The following is a 14,370-nucleotide window of genomic DNA, read 5'->3' as shown; positions in this document are numbered from 1 at the left end:
ACCAATGTTCTCATTGTTTGTATATGATTCACTTGCAGATTAGGTATCAGACAACTCCATCTGTTCAAATCATGAAAAGGGTGTTGCAGAATGAGTTCAAATTACAGGATACTAAAATGGTATAGGTACACAAAAAATAGCATATCCAATGCTTGTACTTTCATGAACTCCAACAACAATTTTTGCAGCAAAACAAATTGATTTGTTTCAATCCTCAAAAGGGTGTCAAACAAACCAATATCACATTATTCTAGAAGAACAGAGGCATGCTAACTTGAATATATAAGGACGCATTCTTCACTGCGTAAAAACAGACTTCTTTCAGCTTTCCACATCTCAAAGCAAGTTACAGTTATGGATAAAAGCCACCAATCTTTCTCTGACAGTGAATTATAAAAGCCTGTGCCTAGTTTATAGTTAATATACAACTTAATAGCCATGGCCACCAAGACCTTCATCCTCGAAATTCTCATCCTGATTTCAGCCTTTTCACCACTTTCCAATTCCATAGACTTTGATTTTCCTGCTGTTTTCAATTTTGGTGATTCGAATTCTGACACAGGCGGGCTTGTTGCAGGAATGGGTGACCGTCTTGATCCACCTAATGGGCAGACTTACTTTCAAAAACTATCTGGGCGGTTCTGTGATGGCCGTTTGATCATAGACTTTCTCAGTAAACTACACATCATTTTGGAAGACTTTTAAATTACTGACAGTTTTTTTGGTTTGAAACAGCTATGTTCTGCTATATCCATCTCATCCACGTTCTCTCACTGTATATCTCCCTGTTTCTCTGTTTTTCCACAACATTGAAGTTGGTCCTCAATCCTTTATGTACCATTTGGTCACCTAGACAGAACTTCACAGGGTTTTTTGAATCTTAAGTGTGTCTTCTTCCATTGTGTGACAGTGGATGCAACGGGCCTTCCATTTCTATCTCCATATTTGGATTCAGTTGGCATGCCGAATTTCCCCGAAGGATGCAATTTTGCTGCTGCAGGGTCCACTATACTTCCACATGCATCTTTGGTCATCCCATTTTCATTTCGAGTTCAGGTGGCTCAGTTTCTGCAATTCAAAAACCGGGTTCTTGAATTGCTGGCTCAAGGTATGGACTCTATGTAAAAGTTTTAAGCTGCAGCTGCATGCTCGTTTATAGAATTTCTTTGAACTTGGCTAAGGAGAACATGAAACAGTTTTCAACAAGAACCTCACAAATATCATGCTGTGGCCTCACTTTGTTGCAGACAAAGAGTGTGAGAAGTGTGTTCCCCGAGAAGATTATTTTCAGAAGGGACTTTACATGTTTGATATAGGCCAGAATGATCTCGCCTATGCCTTCTATTCCAAATCACTGGATCAGATTCTTGCTTCAGTTCCAATAATTTTAGTAGAGTTTGAATTGGGACTCAAGGTTAGGCCAAGTTTCCATCAGTAAACCATGATTTGTTCTCTAGACTGAGTGACCCTTATGACAGTCCCCTTCTATATTCTGTTTTTTTTCTTCTCTTTCAGGAACTATACGAGCAAGGAGAAAGAAATTTTTGGATACATAACATGGGTCCTCTTGGATGCTTGCCTCAGAATATCGCCCGATTTGGAACTTCATCCATCTAAGCTTGATAAGCAAGGATGTGTCAGCTCCCATAACCAAGCCTCTATGCTTTTCAATCTGCAGCTTCAAGCTCTCTGTAGAAAACTTCAGGCTCAATTTTCGGATGCAGAAGTCATATATGTTGACATCTTCACAATTAAATCCAACCTCATTGCAAATTATTCCCACTATGGTTAGTTCCCTGAATCCAAGACCTCTAGCTCTAATACCATGTTAAGCTACCAACTTTTGGATATGGTCCACAATGTATATCAGGATAACAGCTTATGTATTTAACTTCCAGGATTTAAACAACCCCTAATGGCTTCTTGTGGATATGGAGGTGCACCATTAAAGTATAACCATCAAGTCAACTGTGGAAAAGGCAGAGTTGTGGAAGGGACCTCAGTCACAGACAAAGGGTGCAGTGACAGTACTGAGCACGTGAACTGGGATGGAATCCATTACACAGAGGCTTCAAACCAGTATGTTTCATCACAAATACTCACTGGAAAATATTCTGATCCGCCTTTCTAAAACGAGATAATGCCTTCCCTTCTCAAGCGTAAGCCCTGAATATCCGAAATGCTTGATATCATTCTGTTCTCTTCTTCCTCACCTGTTTATGTGTCCACTAATATATATAGATATAATCACAAGAAGTATGGGTGGTGAATAAAAGCTAGAAATGCTGAAAGAGTGGTTAATTCTTTGTTTTAGTTTCTTCGACTTGATCTTGCCTAAGGGTTTACATGATACAAACATGAATTTATAGCCAGCAGACTCAGCACAAGCTATGGAGATGTAGTTATTCCCTCACATTAGACTCTGCCCACAAGCCCCTTTATCTCATAGCAGTACGGTATAAAATATACAATTTTGTTGTCAGAAATGAAAAGCCTGCAGCATTTTGTATATCCCATAATTCATTTCTTGCACTTCATCTTCAAAATCAGTAAAAACACTCTCCTAAATGCAATCTTAGTGCACTCTCCTAAGTGAAATCATAAAGCTACCAATGAGTAGGAGTACATCTAGTTTCAATGAAATGAATGCATCATCTGTTGGACTAGAAGGCAGCAAAATATTTGTAAAAATTTTACAATTCACCCAAAAATATGCTCTTATCATGAGTTCAAGTTTCTCATCAATCATTTGTACAACATGATCATTTGTACAATTACAAGATATACAAGTTTCCAGAGAACCTAATTTTAACACATATCTAAGAATATAGATGCTACTTACTTCCTGGAGACATAAGCATAATATTGTGCCATGGGCACAACAAAAGCTATCACTAACAAACCTCCAACTACAAAAGTGAATTGCCCACGTTTCTCTTCTGTCTCTTCCCTGGTTTTGAAGTTAGATTCTCGTTTGTTGTCCTTAACTGATGGGCCACCAGGATCTGGAAGCCCATCAATGGCAGCCACTAGCCGTTTGGCACTGCTGAAAACTGCTTCATTGTACTTTTCTTCAGTTGCTAAAACTGCAGTAGTCAACCAAAATCAAATACTCCAATTACCATGAATTCAATTGCTGAGGAAAATTTACTGCTATTCATTATCAAATCAAGAAAAATGAGAATCTGTTCTTGTAGGGGTTGTTGGGTTTGTTTTCATATGTATGATATTGTTTTTTCACTCAAACCGGTTGAAAGTGGCTGGAAATAAAAAGAATGTGTGGGAAGCTTTTGAATAACAATATGATGTGTCAATGGATTCAACTTCACTTAAATCAAATAGAATTGAATATTCAAGATCATATAAAGGGGCCTTAATGCGAGACCGTCTACATGCTTACCTTTCACCAATGTCATTTGAAGTCTACTCAATATATTAGAAATCCCCGTCATATATGTCTAGCCACCTTATAATGGGGTTTCTTTTGTTTGTTTGATTTTGGTGGGAAGAGGCTTGGCAAGGTTATGAACGGAGGGGAGGTAAGAGCATACTTGTCCCCACCCATCATTGCCTTAATGTGGAAGAGCTTACTAGGAAAAGCGTTGGCTAACAAAAGTCATTCCTGTGAAGAGTTAAGAAAATCAGACAAAAATGAAGGAACTGCTGAGCTTGTTTCTGTTAAAAGGAAAAGAATGATAATAGTTGTATTCCATACCCTGAACCCATTAATTCCTCCAACCATGATATCAAGATCCACAAGTACATCTGTTGCACTTACAGCTAAATAGACCTCAACATCCAAAAGAACATGCTAAACACTCAGTCAATTCCATGATTGAAGGGATTGCAGCTTGTGATGAAAATAGAAGCAGTGAGCAACCTTTTGCAAAAGGCAAAGGTTGTGAATCTTAAGCTACTCCTTGGGATGCATACATATTCACCTAATGCATCATGAAGGACAGAATTATGGAAAGGATTCTTACAATTACCCAACAACCATGGTTAGGTGGCTTCCACCTGCAGGGTATTTTGAAATGATGCTCTCATTTTGAAGCACAAGAACTATCCTATAATCTGGCTTGACCAATAGGTCCCTGGTAAACTGGAATACAGCATTTATCTGCATGATGACCGTCCTATTAATATTTTCTGAGAAAGGATTCTGTAAGTAAATATTCCTTCAGCTGAGCTTAGTAGATGGGTGCAGATGGCCCACTTTGTTGAATCTGCCATGACCTCCCTACTAGCATAAATTGCAACTTCACCAATGCCAAAATTCCTTCTATAAAAATTTGAGAAAAGCTTCAAGTTAAAAAAAAAAAAAAAAAAGGAGAAAAGAAAGAAGCAAAAAAGTGATTTGAACGTTCAACCACCCTTTGAGACAGCAACCAGGAATCTTAATTCACTGCATCTTGTACATTAAGTATCAGTCCACTGCATCATACAATTAAATTTCTCATCAATGTTGAAAGTGTTTTAAAACAAAATCCATCTGATGAATGTCCTGGAATGTGCAGTGAAGGCCATGCAATGTGCTCTTTGCAATTAGCCCTTCGTCTATCTATTTCCCAATTGTGTTTTGAACCCTTTGTTCAAGTAGCATTGTGCCATGTAAAACCACATAATATCTCATAGGAAGTAGAATGAGTTCTCTGGTTTGTATCCAGCTACAATTGAGTTTATCAGTAAGTTCATAATTGGGTTTAAGAATCCAAATGAGCTCTGGGTTATATGGCTTATATCTGTTCCATTCTGCACTTATAATTCTCATAATATAGGCTCTCTCTTCTATTCATCATCGATACAACACCTAAAGTCTTGTGTTCCATTCAATGTTCTTTCTCAAGCTCAAACAATTCTCTTTTTTTTTTCTTTTTTTATCAGGGTTTCTTGCAACAAATTGAATTAATAAACCATTACATCTTTTGGAATTCCTTAAAGTGTTAAAACCATTCAAGCTTTTGATGATAAAACAACAAGACAGCCAGAATTTTAAGAAGTGAAAGGAAATGTTTTTATACCCGGAAGGTTCTCTGATACTGTAGCATCAAGAATGGTATCACCAACAGCCTGGACAAAGGCAGGGCCACCAGTGACTGCTCCTTCTTTTTGACTGGTGACAAGCACAACAATACCCTTATTGCTGCCTTCTTCAATTGTGGGATACCACCTCTCCAAAACTTGGTCAGCATATTCAAAGGCATCTGCTTTACTCTGCAAACCAATTCAAATCACAATTTTCATACCTAAAATCCAAACCCTTACACAATTGCAATCTTAAATTTCATATTTTTCTATTCACATATGCCAAGACTTCCCCATATTTCTAAGCACCAAAGCACACAATAAAACAAGTTTCTCATTTTCTGCATATGAAGTCCCAAACAATTAGATCACAAAGACCCCCATTTGCTGAAATTATCAAAAGGGTGTTGCAAAAAGAGTTCAAATTACAGAATGCTAAGACATTGATTACACAATGATTTGACATTTCATGAACTTGAATAACTCATGCAAGAGGCAGCTCCATTTGCCCAAATCACAGATTACCAAAAAGGGTTTCCTCAGAAAGAATCAAAATCACATTATTCTGAACTTACAGTGAGCTTCCGAACAGTGATGAAATTGATGCGCAAGTTCTTCCTGGACTCTAAATCTGATAACAACCGCTTCAAATCAGACTTTGTCACTCTGCTAAGCACACCTGCATCGTCCACCACATATGACTCCTGTGGTGGACCATCGTTGAGCACATCAAACTCAGATGCTAATGCAGAATTAGTAGGCAAGAGTGGGCAAAAGTTGAGAGCTAAAGATAGAGCTAGAGCTGCTAGCCCATGGTGGGCATGTGAAAACCAGCTTTTTGGTAGTGATAGAAATGGTTTTGCTGATTGAGAGGGCTGTTTCTTGAGGTTAGATGTAATGGGTTTGGTGATCAAAGAGAGAGAGTTAGACTTGGGTTGGATAGAAGGAGAGAAAAGGGCCTTTGAGGAGGAAGGTTTGGGGCTGAAGAGAGGAGAGGAGTGAGGATAGAGAATGGTTTCCATGATATCAGATTGTGATTAGAAACGGGAAAGAGAGAAGACCCAGAGAAAGAAAAATAGAACGAAGTGTTTTTTCTGTTTTTACTTATTTATTTTTGTTTCTTGGAACTGTTTTTTTGTGTTTTGCGTTTGGTTTGGATTTTGGGTGGCTGCCATATGTCTGCTTTGGATTGGTGGCTATACTTGATTGTGGATAACGTCTATTAGTGGCCATGCAAAACACTTGGGGGCATTTTCGTCATTTTACAATTGTTATTTCCATGTATTTGTTTTTATTTTATTTTTTAATATGTAAAAAGGTCAAAAAATAAGGATTGAGAAAAGTTTGATGCCCAACAAAGTGGAGAAGGATGAGTAGTAAAATTATATATTTTTATTTTTATTTTTCATTTTATCTCCTTTTTATTTATTAATCCTTTTAAAAATAATTATTATATGTAGTATTTTACTTTTTTAATCATTCTTTATATTTATATAATTATTTTTTAAAAAATTTCTTAAAAAACAAATAAAAACAACTAAAAAATACTATCTAAAAAGGAGTTGTTTTGGTTTTTAAGAATAGAACATAGTTTTTTATTTTTTAGTTATTAAATGTGTTTTTTTTTTTTGTTTTTTTTCATGTTTTAAAAAATATTTACCAAATAGGGCATAATGTCAATATCAAAGTACTTTTTTGTTTTTTTATATCACTTATCTAATCACTATTTATGTATCAAATAAGCTCAATCTTGTATGTATAAAAAAATATTGCCACTTTACATATCTTTCATGTATTATTGGATACAATTTGTTGCTTGCAAGTGAGACCAATGTGGAGACTACCTATTTACAAGTTCAACTACATATACAATATCCAGTCTTATAGAAATCAAATTCCATAAACATTCCAATCATTTTTCTAAAATTTGTAGGATCAACCAACCCACTTGACTTATCTTTCTTGAATTTCAAATTTTCTTCAAATTGAGTTAAAATATATTTGTGTAATTCCACCTTGATTTTTTTTAAGAATTTCACTTGCATACTACTGGGAAAATAACCTTTGAATATAGATTAACGGATGCATGCAACTAAAATCGTAAGCATAATACCTAATTTTCAAAGCATTACTCTAAGGTGTGCTTAAAAAACATATATTTGGATTTGAATGTTTCCAAATCCATTTTCAATTTACAGCAGAAATCTCAAATACCTTACGATCTTCCACCCAATAATTGAGAAGTGTTTGTTTCTTTCTAGAGGGAGTGTTGGCTAGGGTTTCTCTCCAAACAATGTGGAAGATAGTAGTTAGTCTAACTTCAAATCCTAAGAGGGCTTAAATGGACTCTCTCAATTGGGCTCAAGTGACTAGGGTTCATCTTATGGGCATGGATGACTTAATCTAACTCAATGAATTCTATTCAATCAATTAATCCAAATGGCTCCATTTAATTAAATAATCTAAATAAAACTTGTAAGTCCTTTAATTATAAGTCCTTGTACAATTTTGTATTTATACAAAAGTATGGAGGAGTAGGATACTTTTATAATTACCTAGAGTCATTTAATTACCAATTGAGTGGTACGTAGGATTCTAGAGAAGCCTAAAGACATCCACATGTATCCACACAAGGAAGATGAGGCATGGAGAAATCAAGAGAGTTTCAATAATTCTAAAGAGTTCTAGAGTAGTAACGAACCTTTGAGGGTTCCGAGAAGTTCTTTGGGTGCTTATAAATAGAGGATGGTTTCATTTAATTGAAACACCAAGCACTTGAGAGCTTTTCAAGCATTGTAAAGAGTTCTTATGTAATACAAATTTCACCTTTCCTAGTTGCTTCCTTTGTTGTTCCTAGCTTCCAAGCCAAGTTCAATTTTCTTAGCATAATTAGCTAAGATTAGGATAAGGTGAACTTAGCAACATCAAATGACATGAGTTGTCTAAGTGTCACACATGAATTTATGAAGAAAAGGCTTACATCCATGACAAGTGGTATTAAAGCTCAGTTTCAAAATGGTATGATTGGAGCCAAAATATGTTCTTTAATGACACATATTCGATGTGATTTATGCATTACAAGAGACTCAAATTATCTGAATTGACGCAAATCTTCTGTTATGATGAAGCAGTTCGTAGAGCTTGCAAACACTCCAGAAAGAAATTGATTTTGGGTTCCGCCATTTATATTCCATTGTCCATGGCAACTTATCAATGGCTTTAATCTCACGATTCCGTTGTAGATGCCAACCCTTGCAAACTGCACAAAGACGGACTCGATCCGCTACATAGAGGCGTTCCATTATCGAGACTATTAAGTCTTGAGGAAGATCCGACCATGGCCTGGTTTCGATTTCATCCATATGGCTTTCTTCTACGTTCTTACGCTCTGGATTTCTCACTTTGAGGGCAGGCATCATCACCCTCTCCCTTCAACATATTATATATAAATATAAATTCCTAATTTAGTCTATATTTTTTAAGTTTTCAAATTTGAATCTCACACGTTTTGCTTTCCTTTTTTTCACCACTTCTATTCTTTAAACCATATTTGGAATGGATAAAAACTAAGAAGGAAAATCAAATTTTATTCCAATTAATAAAGTTAATAAAATTAACAAGAAAATTTTTTTATTCTTATGAAAATTAAGTCCAATTTTTATGAAGAATTTTAGAATTTTATTTTAAAATTAAATGATGGATTTGTAGAGAGTGAAAGTGAGGACTATTCTTCTCAATTTAGTGATTATTTTGTACTTAATATATATTGATAATAATTTAATAAAAAATATGTATTTATAAAAGAATAAAAAATCTATTTATAATAAAATAATAATACTTGCATTTTAATTAATAATTAAATTAGGAGTTTTATATATCATAGGAAATCTAAAATAAATAACAATTTTTAATATTGCTCAAATTTCTAAAACTCTTTTGATTTTAAGAAGGATTACTAATTTCGACATTAAATTTAAATTTTAAATTAAAAAGTATCATACATACGTAAGAATGCAAATAAGCGATTTCTCTATAAACATTTAGGTTATGTTTGATTCTTGAAAAATACTAAGAAAAGAAAAAATGTTAAAAAAAATTATTTTCTAATGTTTAGTTTTACTATATAAAATGTAAAATAAAATATAATATAATTAAATTTAATTTAAATAAATAAAATAAATACTGAAAAGATTTTTAAATTGATTTATATTTTTTTAAAGAAAATTAATTTATATTGAAAAGATTTTTAAATTAATTTAAAATTTAGAAAATTTTAAATTATTTAATCTTATTATAATAAAAAGAAATAAGTAAAATGAGTTTGAAAAAACATATAAAAATAATAATTTATTAAAAAATAACATATAAAAATGTAAAAATATTAGGATATGTTTGAGAACTGGTTTTTTAAAACAAATTTCCGTTCTTCATAATAAAAAACACAAAAAAACACATTTGACAATCAAATACCGTTTTTTGTTTTCAATTTTTAAGAACAAAAAATAGGATGTTTTCAAAAAACATCTTTTAGTTGTTTTATATTATTTTCCCTTGTTTTTCAAGTGTTATTTTAAGAAATAATTATACACATGTAGAATAATTAAAAATAAAACATTAGATATAAAAATAATTTTTAAAGCATATTTAAAAATATTAAAAATATGTTAAAAATATTAAGGTTTGTTTGAAACTGTTTTCTAAAATAGTTTTATGTTTTCTAAAATAAAAAACTCAAAAAACTTGTTTGACAACTAAACACCGTTTTCTGTTTTTTGTTTTTAAGAATAGAAAATAAAATATTTCTAGAAAACATATTTTAGTCGTTTTATATTATTATTTTTTTTTAGAGTTATTTTAAGAAATAATTATACAAACATACAAAATAATTACAAATAAAATATTAAATATAAAAATGATTTTTAAAACATATTTAAAAATAGGTTAAAAGTTTCTAATTAGACTTTTATTCTAAAAAATTCATAGAACAATTTCTAAAACTTGTTCTCAAAAACTATTTTTCAAAATTATTTTTTAAAACAGTTATCAAACATGAGAAGAAAATGAAGATGAAGATAAGGGCTTTCACGGATGAGTATAATTTTAAAAAAATCTTAAGTTGTGTTTGTTTGGAAATTTTAGTTTTAATTTTTCATGGATGAGTACAATATTGTTTTTCTATGTTTAGAAACAAAATATTGGAAGTATCCAAGCAGATTAACTCGGTACAAAGTAACTACCTTACTTTATAAAAATAAGGAATTTGCAAGAAAAAGGAAAGTGGATTTGTTAATTTTGTTTCCTCCTTTATTTTTGCAAATAAATATAACTGAATATGCATAATTTATCAAATTATTAAAAAAGTCACATTAAAATTTTAAAAGAATTTTTCTTATTTCACATATTGATTGACATAATAATAAACCTATATTTATGATAAACAAATTGCTCCAATTATAATGAAACACTTGTAAATAATATTAAAAATATCAATAAATAGCTTTTGTAATGTTTCTCAAATTTATAAAATTATTTTAATTTACTTTCAGTTAAAATTAATATTTTTAGCAATCTTCTTAGCTTTAAAATTAGTCGCATCAATATCATATTCAACTTCTCAAACTTGGACTTTACCTTTTAACATATGAGTTTATTATACTTCTGGTTTGAGAGAAAGGTTAGAGAAAGCCAAAAAAAAAAAAATATGGTCATGGTAAGGAAGGGCTCAAAACAATCTAGATTCAACCTCCCAAATATTTATAAATACATGGTTGTGCAGAATAACGACATTATTTTATTTCTAAGGGTTATTTGATTAAAATGGTCATTGAAAATCCAATTTTGGAAATCTAACCCTCCATTTTTATTTTATTTTGAAATTAGTAATCCTTCTTAAAATCAAAAGAGTTTTAGAAATTTGAGCAATATTAAAAATTGTTATTTATTTTAGATTTCCTATGATATATAAAACTCCTAATTTAATTATTAATTAAAATGCAAGTATTATTATTTTATTATAAATAGATTTTTTATTCTTTTATAAATACATATTTTTTATTAAATTATTATCAATATATATTAAGTACAAAATAATCACTAAATTGAGAAGAATAGTCCTCACTCTCACTCTCTACAAATCCATCATTTAATTTTAAAATAAAATTCTAAAATTCTTCATAAAAATTGGACTTAATTTTCATAAGAATAAAAAAAAATTCTTGTTAATTTTATTAATTGAAATAAAATTTGATTTTCCTTCTTAGTTTTTATCCATTCCAAATATGGTTTAAAGAATAGAAGTGGTGAAAAAAAGGAAAGCAAAACGTGTGAGATTCAAATTTGAAAACTTAAAAAATATAGACTAAATTAGGAATTTATATTTATATATAATATGTTGAAGGGAGGTGATGATGCCTGCCCTCAAAGTGAGAAATCCAGAGCGTAAGAACGTATGGATGAAATCGAAACCAGGCCATGGTCGGATCTTCCTCAAGACTTAATAGTCTCGATAATGGAACGCCTCTATGTAGCGGATCGAGTCCGTCTTCGTGCAGTTTGCAAGGATTGGCATCTACAACCGAATCGTGAGATTAAATCCATTGATAAGTTGCCATGGACAATGGAATACAAATGGCGGAACCCAAAATCAATTTCTTTCTGGAGTGTTTGCAAGCTCTACGAACCGCTTCATCATAACAGAAGACTTTCTTATATGGTAGAAAAGGGAAGAATGAGAGGGAGGAAAAACTTCGCGAAAGCTGAGGTACGTGCTTCCAGATACGGCTGGGTCCTTTTCTACAAGGATGACTACTGGCAAGGAAAGTTCTTCTTCTTTAACCCTTTTACTAAAGAGGTGATATTTCTTCCTTGCTTGGAGTCACCTGTGTCTGAATTCGCCACATTCTCTTTGGCTCCAACTTCTCCCCACTGTTTTGTGTTTGTTCCATATGAACGCAATTGCAATGAAATTTCAATAAACATATACAGCCATGCGGATAAAACATGGAAGACCCATGACTTAGTGGCTAATGATCATCCTCTTGGCACCCTGAAAGCTGTAGGCTACATGGAAGGAACTTTCTACTGTCACTTTAGTAGCTTCCATCTTGCGGCCTTCAACATTGCTGACCAAGAACTCAGTCTTGTGATGACAACTTGTCCAGCGATGGATCATCTTGATGATTCTTTGTTTAACTACTTTTCTCGAAGTTACTTGCTTGAATGTGAGGGAGATTTGTTACTCGTATATTTATTCGAAAGCTTGTTGTGCTGGCATCAGTTGTATGTATTGAAGTTGGATTGGTCGAGGAATGAATGGGTGCGTGTGAGTAGGCTGGGGGGCCGTGCGATGTTTCTGGGTGAGACCTCGTTCTGCGTATCAGCAGGGGGAGAGACAGAGATAATAGCAAACAGGATCTACTACCACCACGACGGTGTTCCAGAGTTTCAAACCCTGGATTTATGTAGCTTCGATGAGTATGACTCTCGAGACCATGATTATTTAACTTGGCAGAAGGAAAAGAAAAGAGAAGCGGGGAATGCCAAGATTTATGGCTACTGTAGGAAAAGCCTAAAGACCATATGGATTCAACCTCCTCAAGACTCGTAGTCATATTTGTTCATTTTTAAACATGCCTATGCTTTTGTATAAAAATGATTTAGGAGGACATTACGAATTCATGTTTGTAGTATTTAATGCTTATTATTTAATAACTTAAGTTGAGTTTAAGTTGTTAAGTTGTTAACTTAAAACTTATTACTTAATTTATATTTTAAGTATTAAGGTTGTTTGATAAAATTAACTTAAAATTTATTTTAAATCATCAAATTAATATGTTTATCTTCATAAATTATAATTAGGGTAAGAATGTCGAGTAATAATGGAGGTCGTGGGGCAACAAAAGAAATAATGGAGGTAATTAGAGCAAATAAGGATAAAAATGTAAAACGAAAATATAAATTTAAGTATACGTTAATTATTTTTACTTAAAATTATTTTTGAATTTAAATCATATCATTAAGTTATTTTATACAATATACTTAATTTACTTAATGACTTAAATTAAGTTATTAAGTCACGTTTACCAAAGACCCACTTAACTTCTTCTTAATTTCTAGAAATTATATACTTATTTATAATGTAAAAGTTATGGATATATTATCTATGTTTCTAATTATTTTTTGAAATACTCTATAAAACTATCAAAAAAATATTTGAAAATTACATTTTTATGACAAAAAATTATGAAATAGGTTTTTCAAGTTAAAATTTTATTTTTATAAACAGTTTGTAAAGTTTTAGAGTTTGTTTGGTAACTATTTTTCAAAACAATTTCTTATTCTCTAAAAAAAAAAAAAATAAGAAAAAACATTTAAGAACTAGAAAATAGAAAACAGTTTTCTCTTATTAAAGATAAAAAAACTTGATTTTTTAGAGAACATATTTTAGTTATTTTCAATTTTTTTAAATTGTTTTAAAAAATAATTATATAAATATATATTTATAAAAAAAAATCCTTGGGAATAATAGGAATACAAAGGAAGTAAGTATTAAAAATTAATTTTACAATATGAAGGGATATAATACAAACCATTGCTATTTATTTATAATTAATAATTAAAATTCATTTTTAAAAATTAAATTGTTGATATTCTACACCCTAGAATTATCATAATAAATATCCGTTTAAAGAATTTAAATGAAATAGTGATAAAACCAAAACTAAGTTAATTACCTAATTATAAAAAATATAAATAATTTTAAGAATAGTAAAAGATAATCTTGTATTATTATAATATATTACAATATTATCTATTATTATAATAGATAATATTTGATTTATTTATAAATATTATTTATTAATTAATATTATATTTTAATTTATGTCATTTTATGTATTATTTTAATTAATTTTAAGTTATTTATAAACTATTTAAAGCAAATAATTTATCATCAAACTACTCTCTTTTTTTAATATTGAATATGTATATATTTAACTCCTAAATTTAATTTAAATTATTTCATTATTAAAAAATAATTCACTCGTTAATTACCTTTACAATAACAAACATTATCTCTTTCCATATTACCTTTACAATAACAAACATTATCTCTTTCCATGTTAGGGGTTTCACCCATGTGACTTGTTAATTTAATTTTTCGAATAATTATTAATAATAAATAAAATGAGAATTCAAAATCCGAAGTATCATTTTATTTGGAATGATAAAGAGATATGATATCAGTTATTAGAAATTAATATTTAAAATTAACAATTGAAATTAATTTAATGTTAAGTGATATTAAAAATATCATTCCTAGCTAGGAAATGATAGGAATATTACTTT

The 14,370-nt window shown here is 31.1% G+C and overlaps 2 protein-coding genes and 1 pseudogene across 2 annotated transcripts; 2 read left to right on the top strand and 1 right to left on the bottom strand.

Annotated features, from left to right (window-relative positions):
- Positions 1–8: 8 nt before the first annotated feature.
- On the top strand, positions 9–2,329 carry LOC117930761 (annotated as a pseudogene).
- Positions 2,330–2,658: 329 nt separating this feature from the next.
- Positions 2,659–6,115, bottom strand: LOC117930760 (UPF0603 protein At1g54780, chloroplastic). The gene is made up of 3 exons (XM_034851461.1): positions 5,601–6,115; positions 5,022–5,214; positions 2,659–3,086 (listed from the first exon to the last, which is right to left on the bottom strand). The coding sequence occupies exons 1-3, from the start codon at positions 6,045–6,047 to the stop codon at positions 2,839–2,841; spliced, it is 888 nt and encodes a 295-aa protein (XP_034707352.1). The 5' UTR covers positions 6,048–6,115; the 3' UTR covers positions 2,659–2,838.
- Positions 6,116–11,533: 5,418 nt separating this feature from the next.
- On the top strand, positions 11,534–12,631 carry LOC117930596 (F-box/kelch-repeat protein At1g57790-like). The gene has a single exon (XM_034851231.1). The coding sequence runs from the start codon at positions 11,534–11,536 to the stop codon at positions 12,629–12,631; it is 1,098 nt and encodes a 365-aa protein (XP_034707122.1).
- Positions 12,632–14,370: the final 1,739 nt, after the last annotated feature.

Source organism: Vitis riparia, chromosome 14, assembly GCF_004353265.1.
Source record: "Vitis riparia cultivar Riparia Gloire de Montpellier isolate 1030 chromosome 14, EGFV_Vit.rip_1.0, whole genome shotgun sequence".
NCBI classification, from domain to species: Eukaryota; Viridiplantae; Streptophyta; class Magnoliopsida; order Vitales; family Vitaceae; genus Vitis; species Vitis riparia.
Note: the sequence above shows the minus strand (reverse complement) of the source record. Positions and strands in the feature narration are given on the sequence as shown.

Coding starts and splice junctions, on each gene's coding strand:
- LOC117930760 (XM_034851461.1), bottom strand. CDS start 6,047: ATGGAAACCATTCTCTATCCTCACTCCTCTCCTCTCTTCAGCCCCAAA. Junction 5,215..5,600: donor TCACTGTTCGGAAGCTCACT/GTAAGTTCAGAA, acceptor ATTGGTTTGCAG/AGTAAAGCAGATGCCTTTGA. Junction 3,087..5,021: donor AGTATCAGAGAACCTTCCGG/GTATAAAAACAT, acceptor TGACTACTGCAG/TTTTAGCAACTGAAGAAAAG.
- LOC117930596 (XM_034851231.1), top strand. CDS start 11,534: ATGGAACGCCTCTATGTAGCGGATCGAGTCCGTCTTCGTGCAGTTTGC.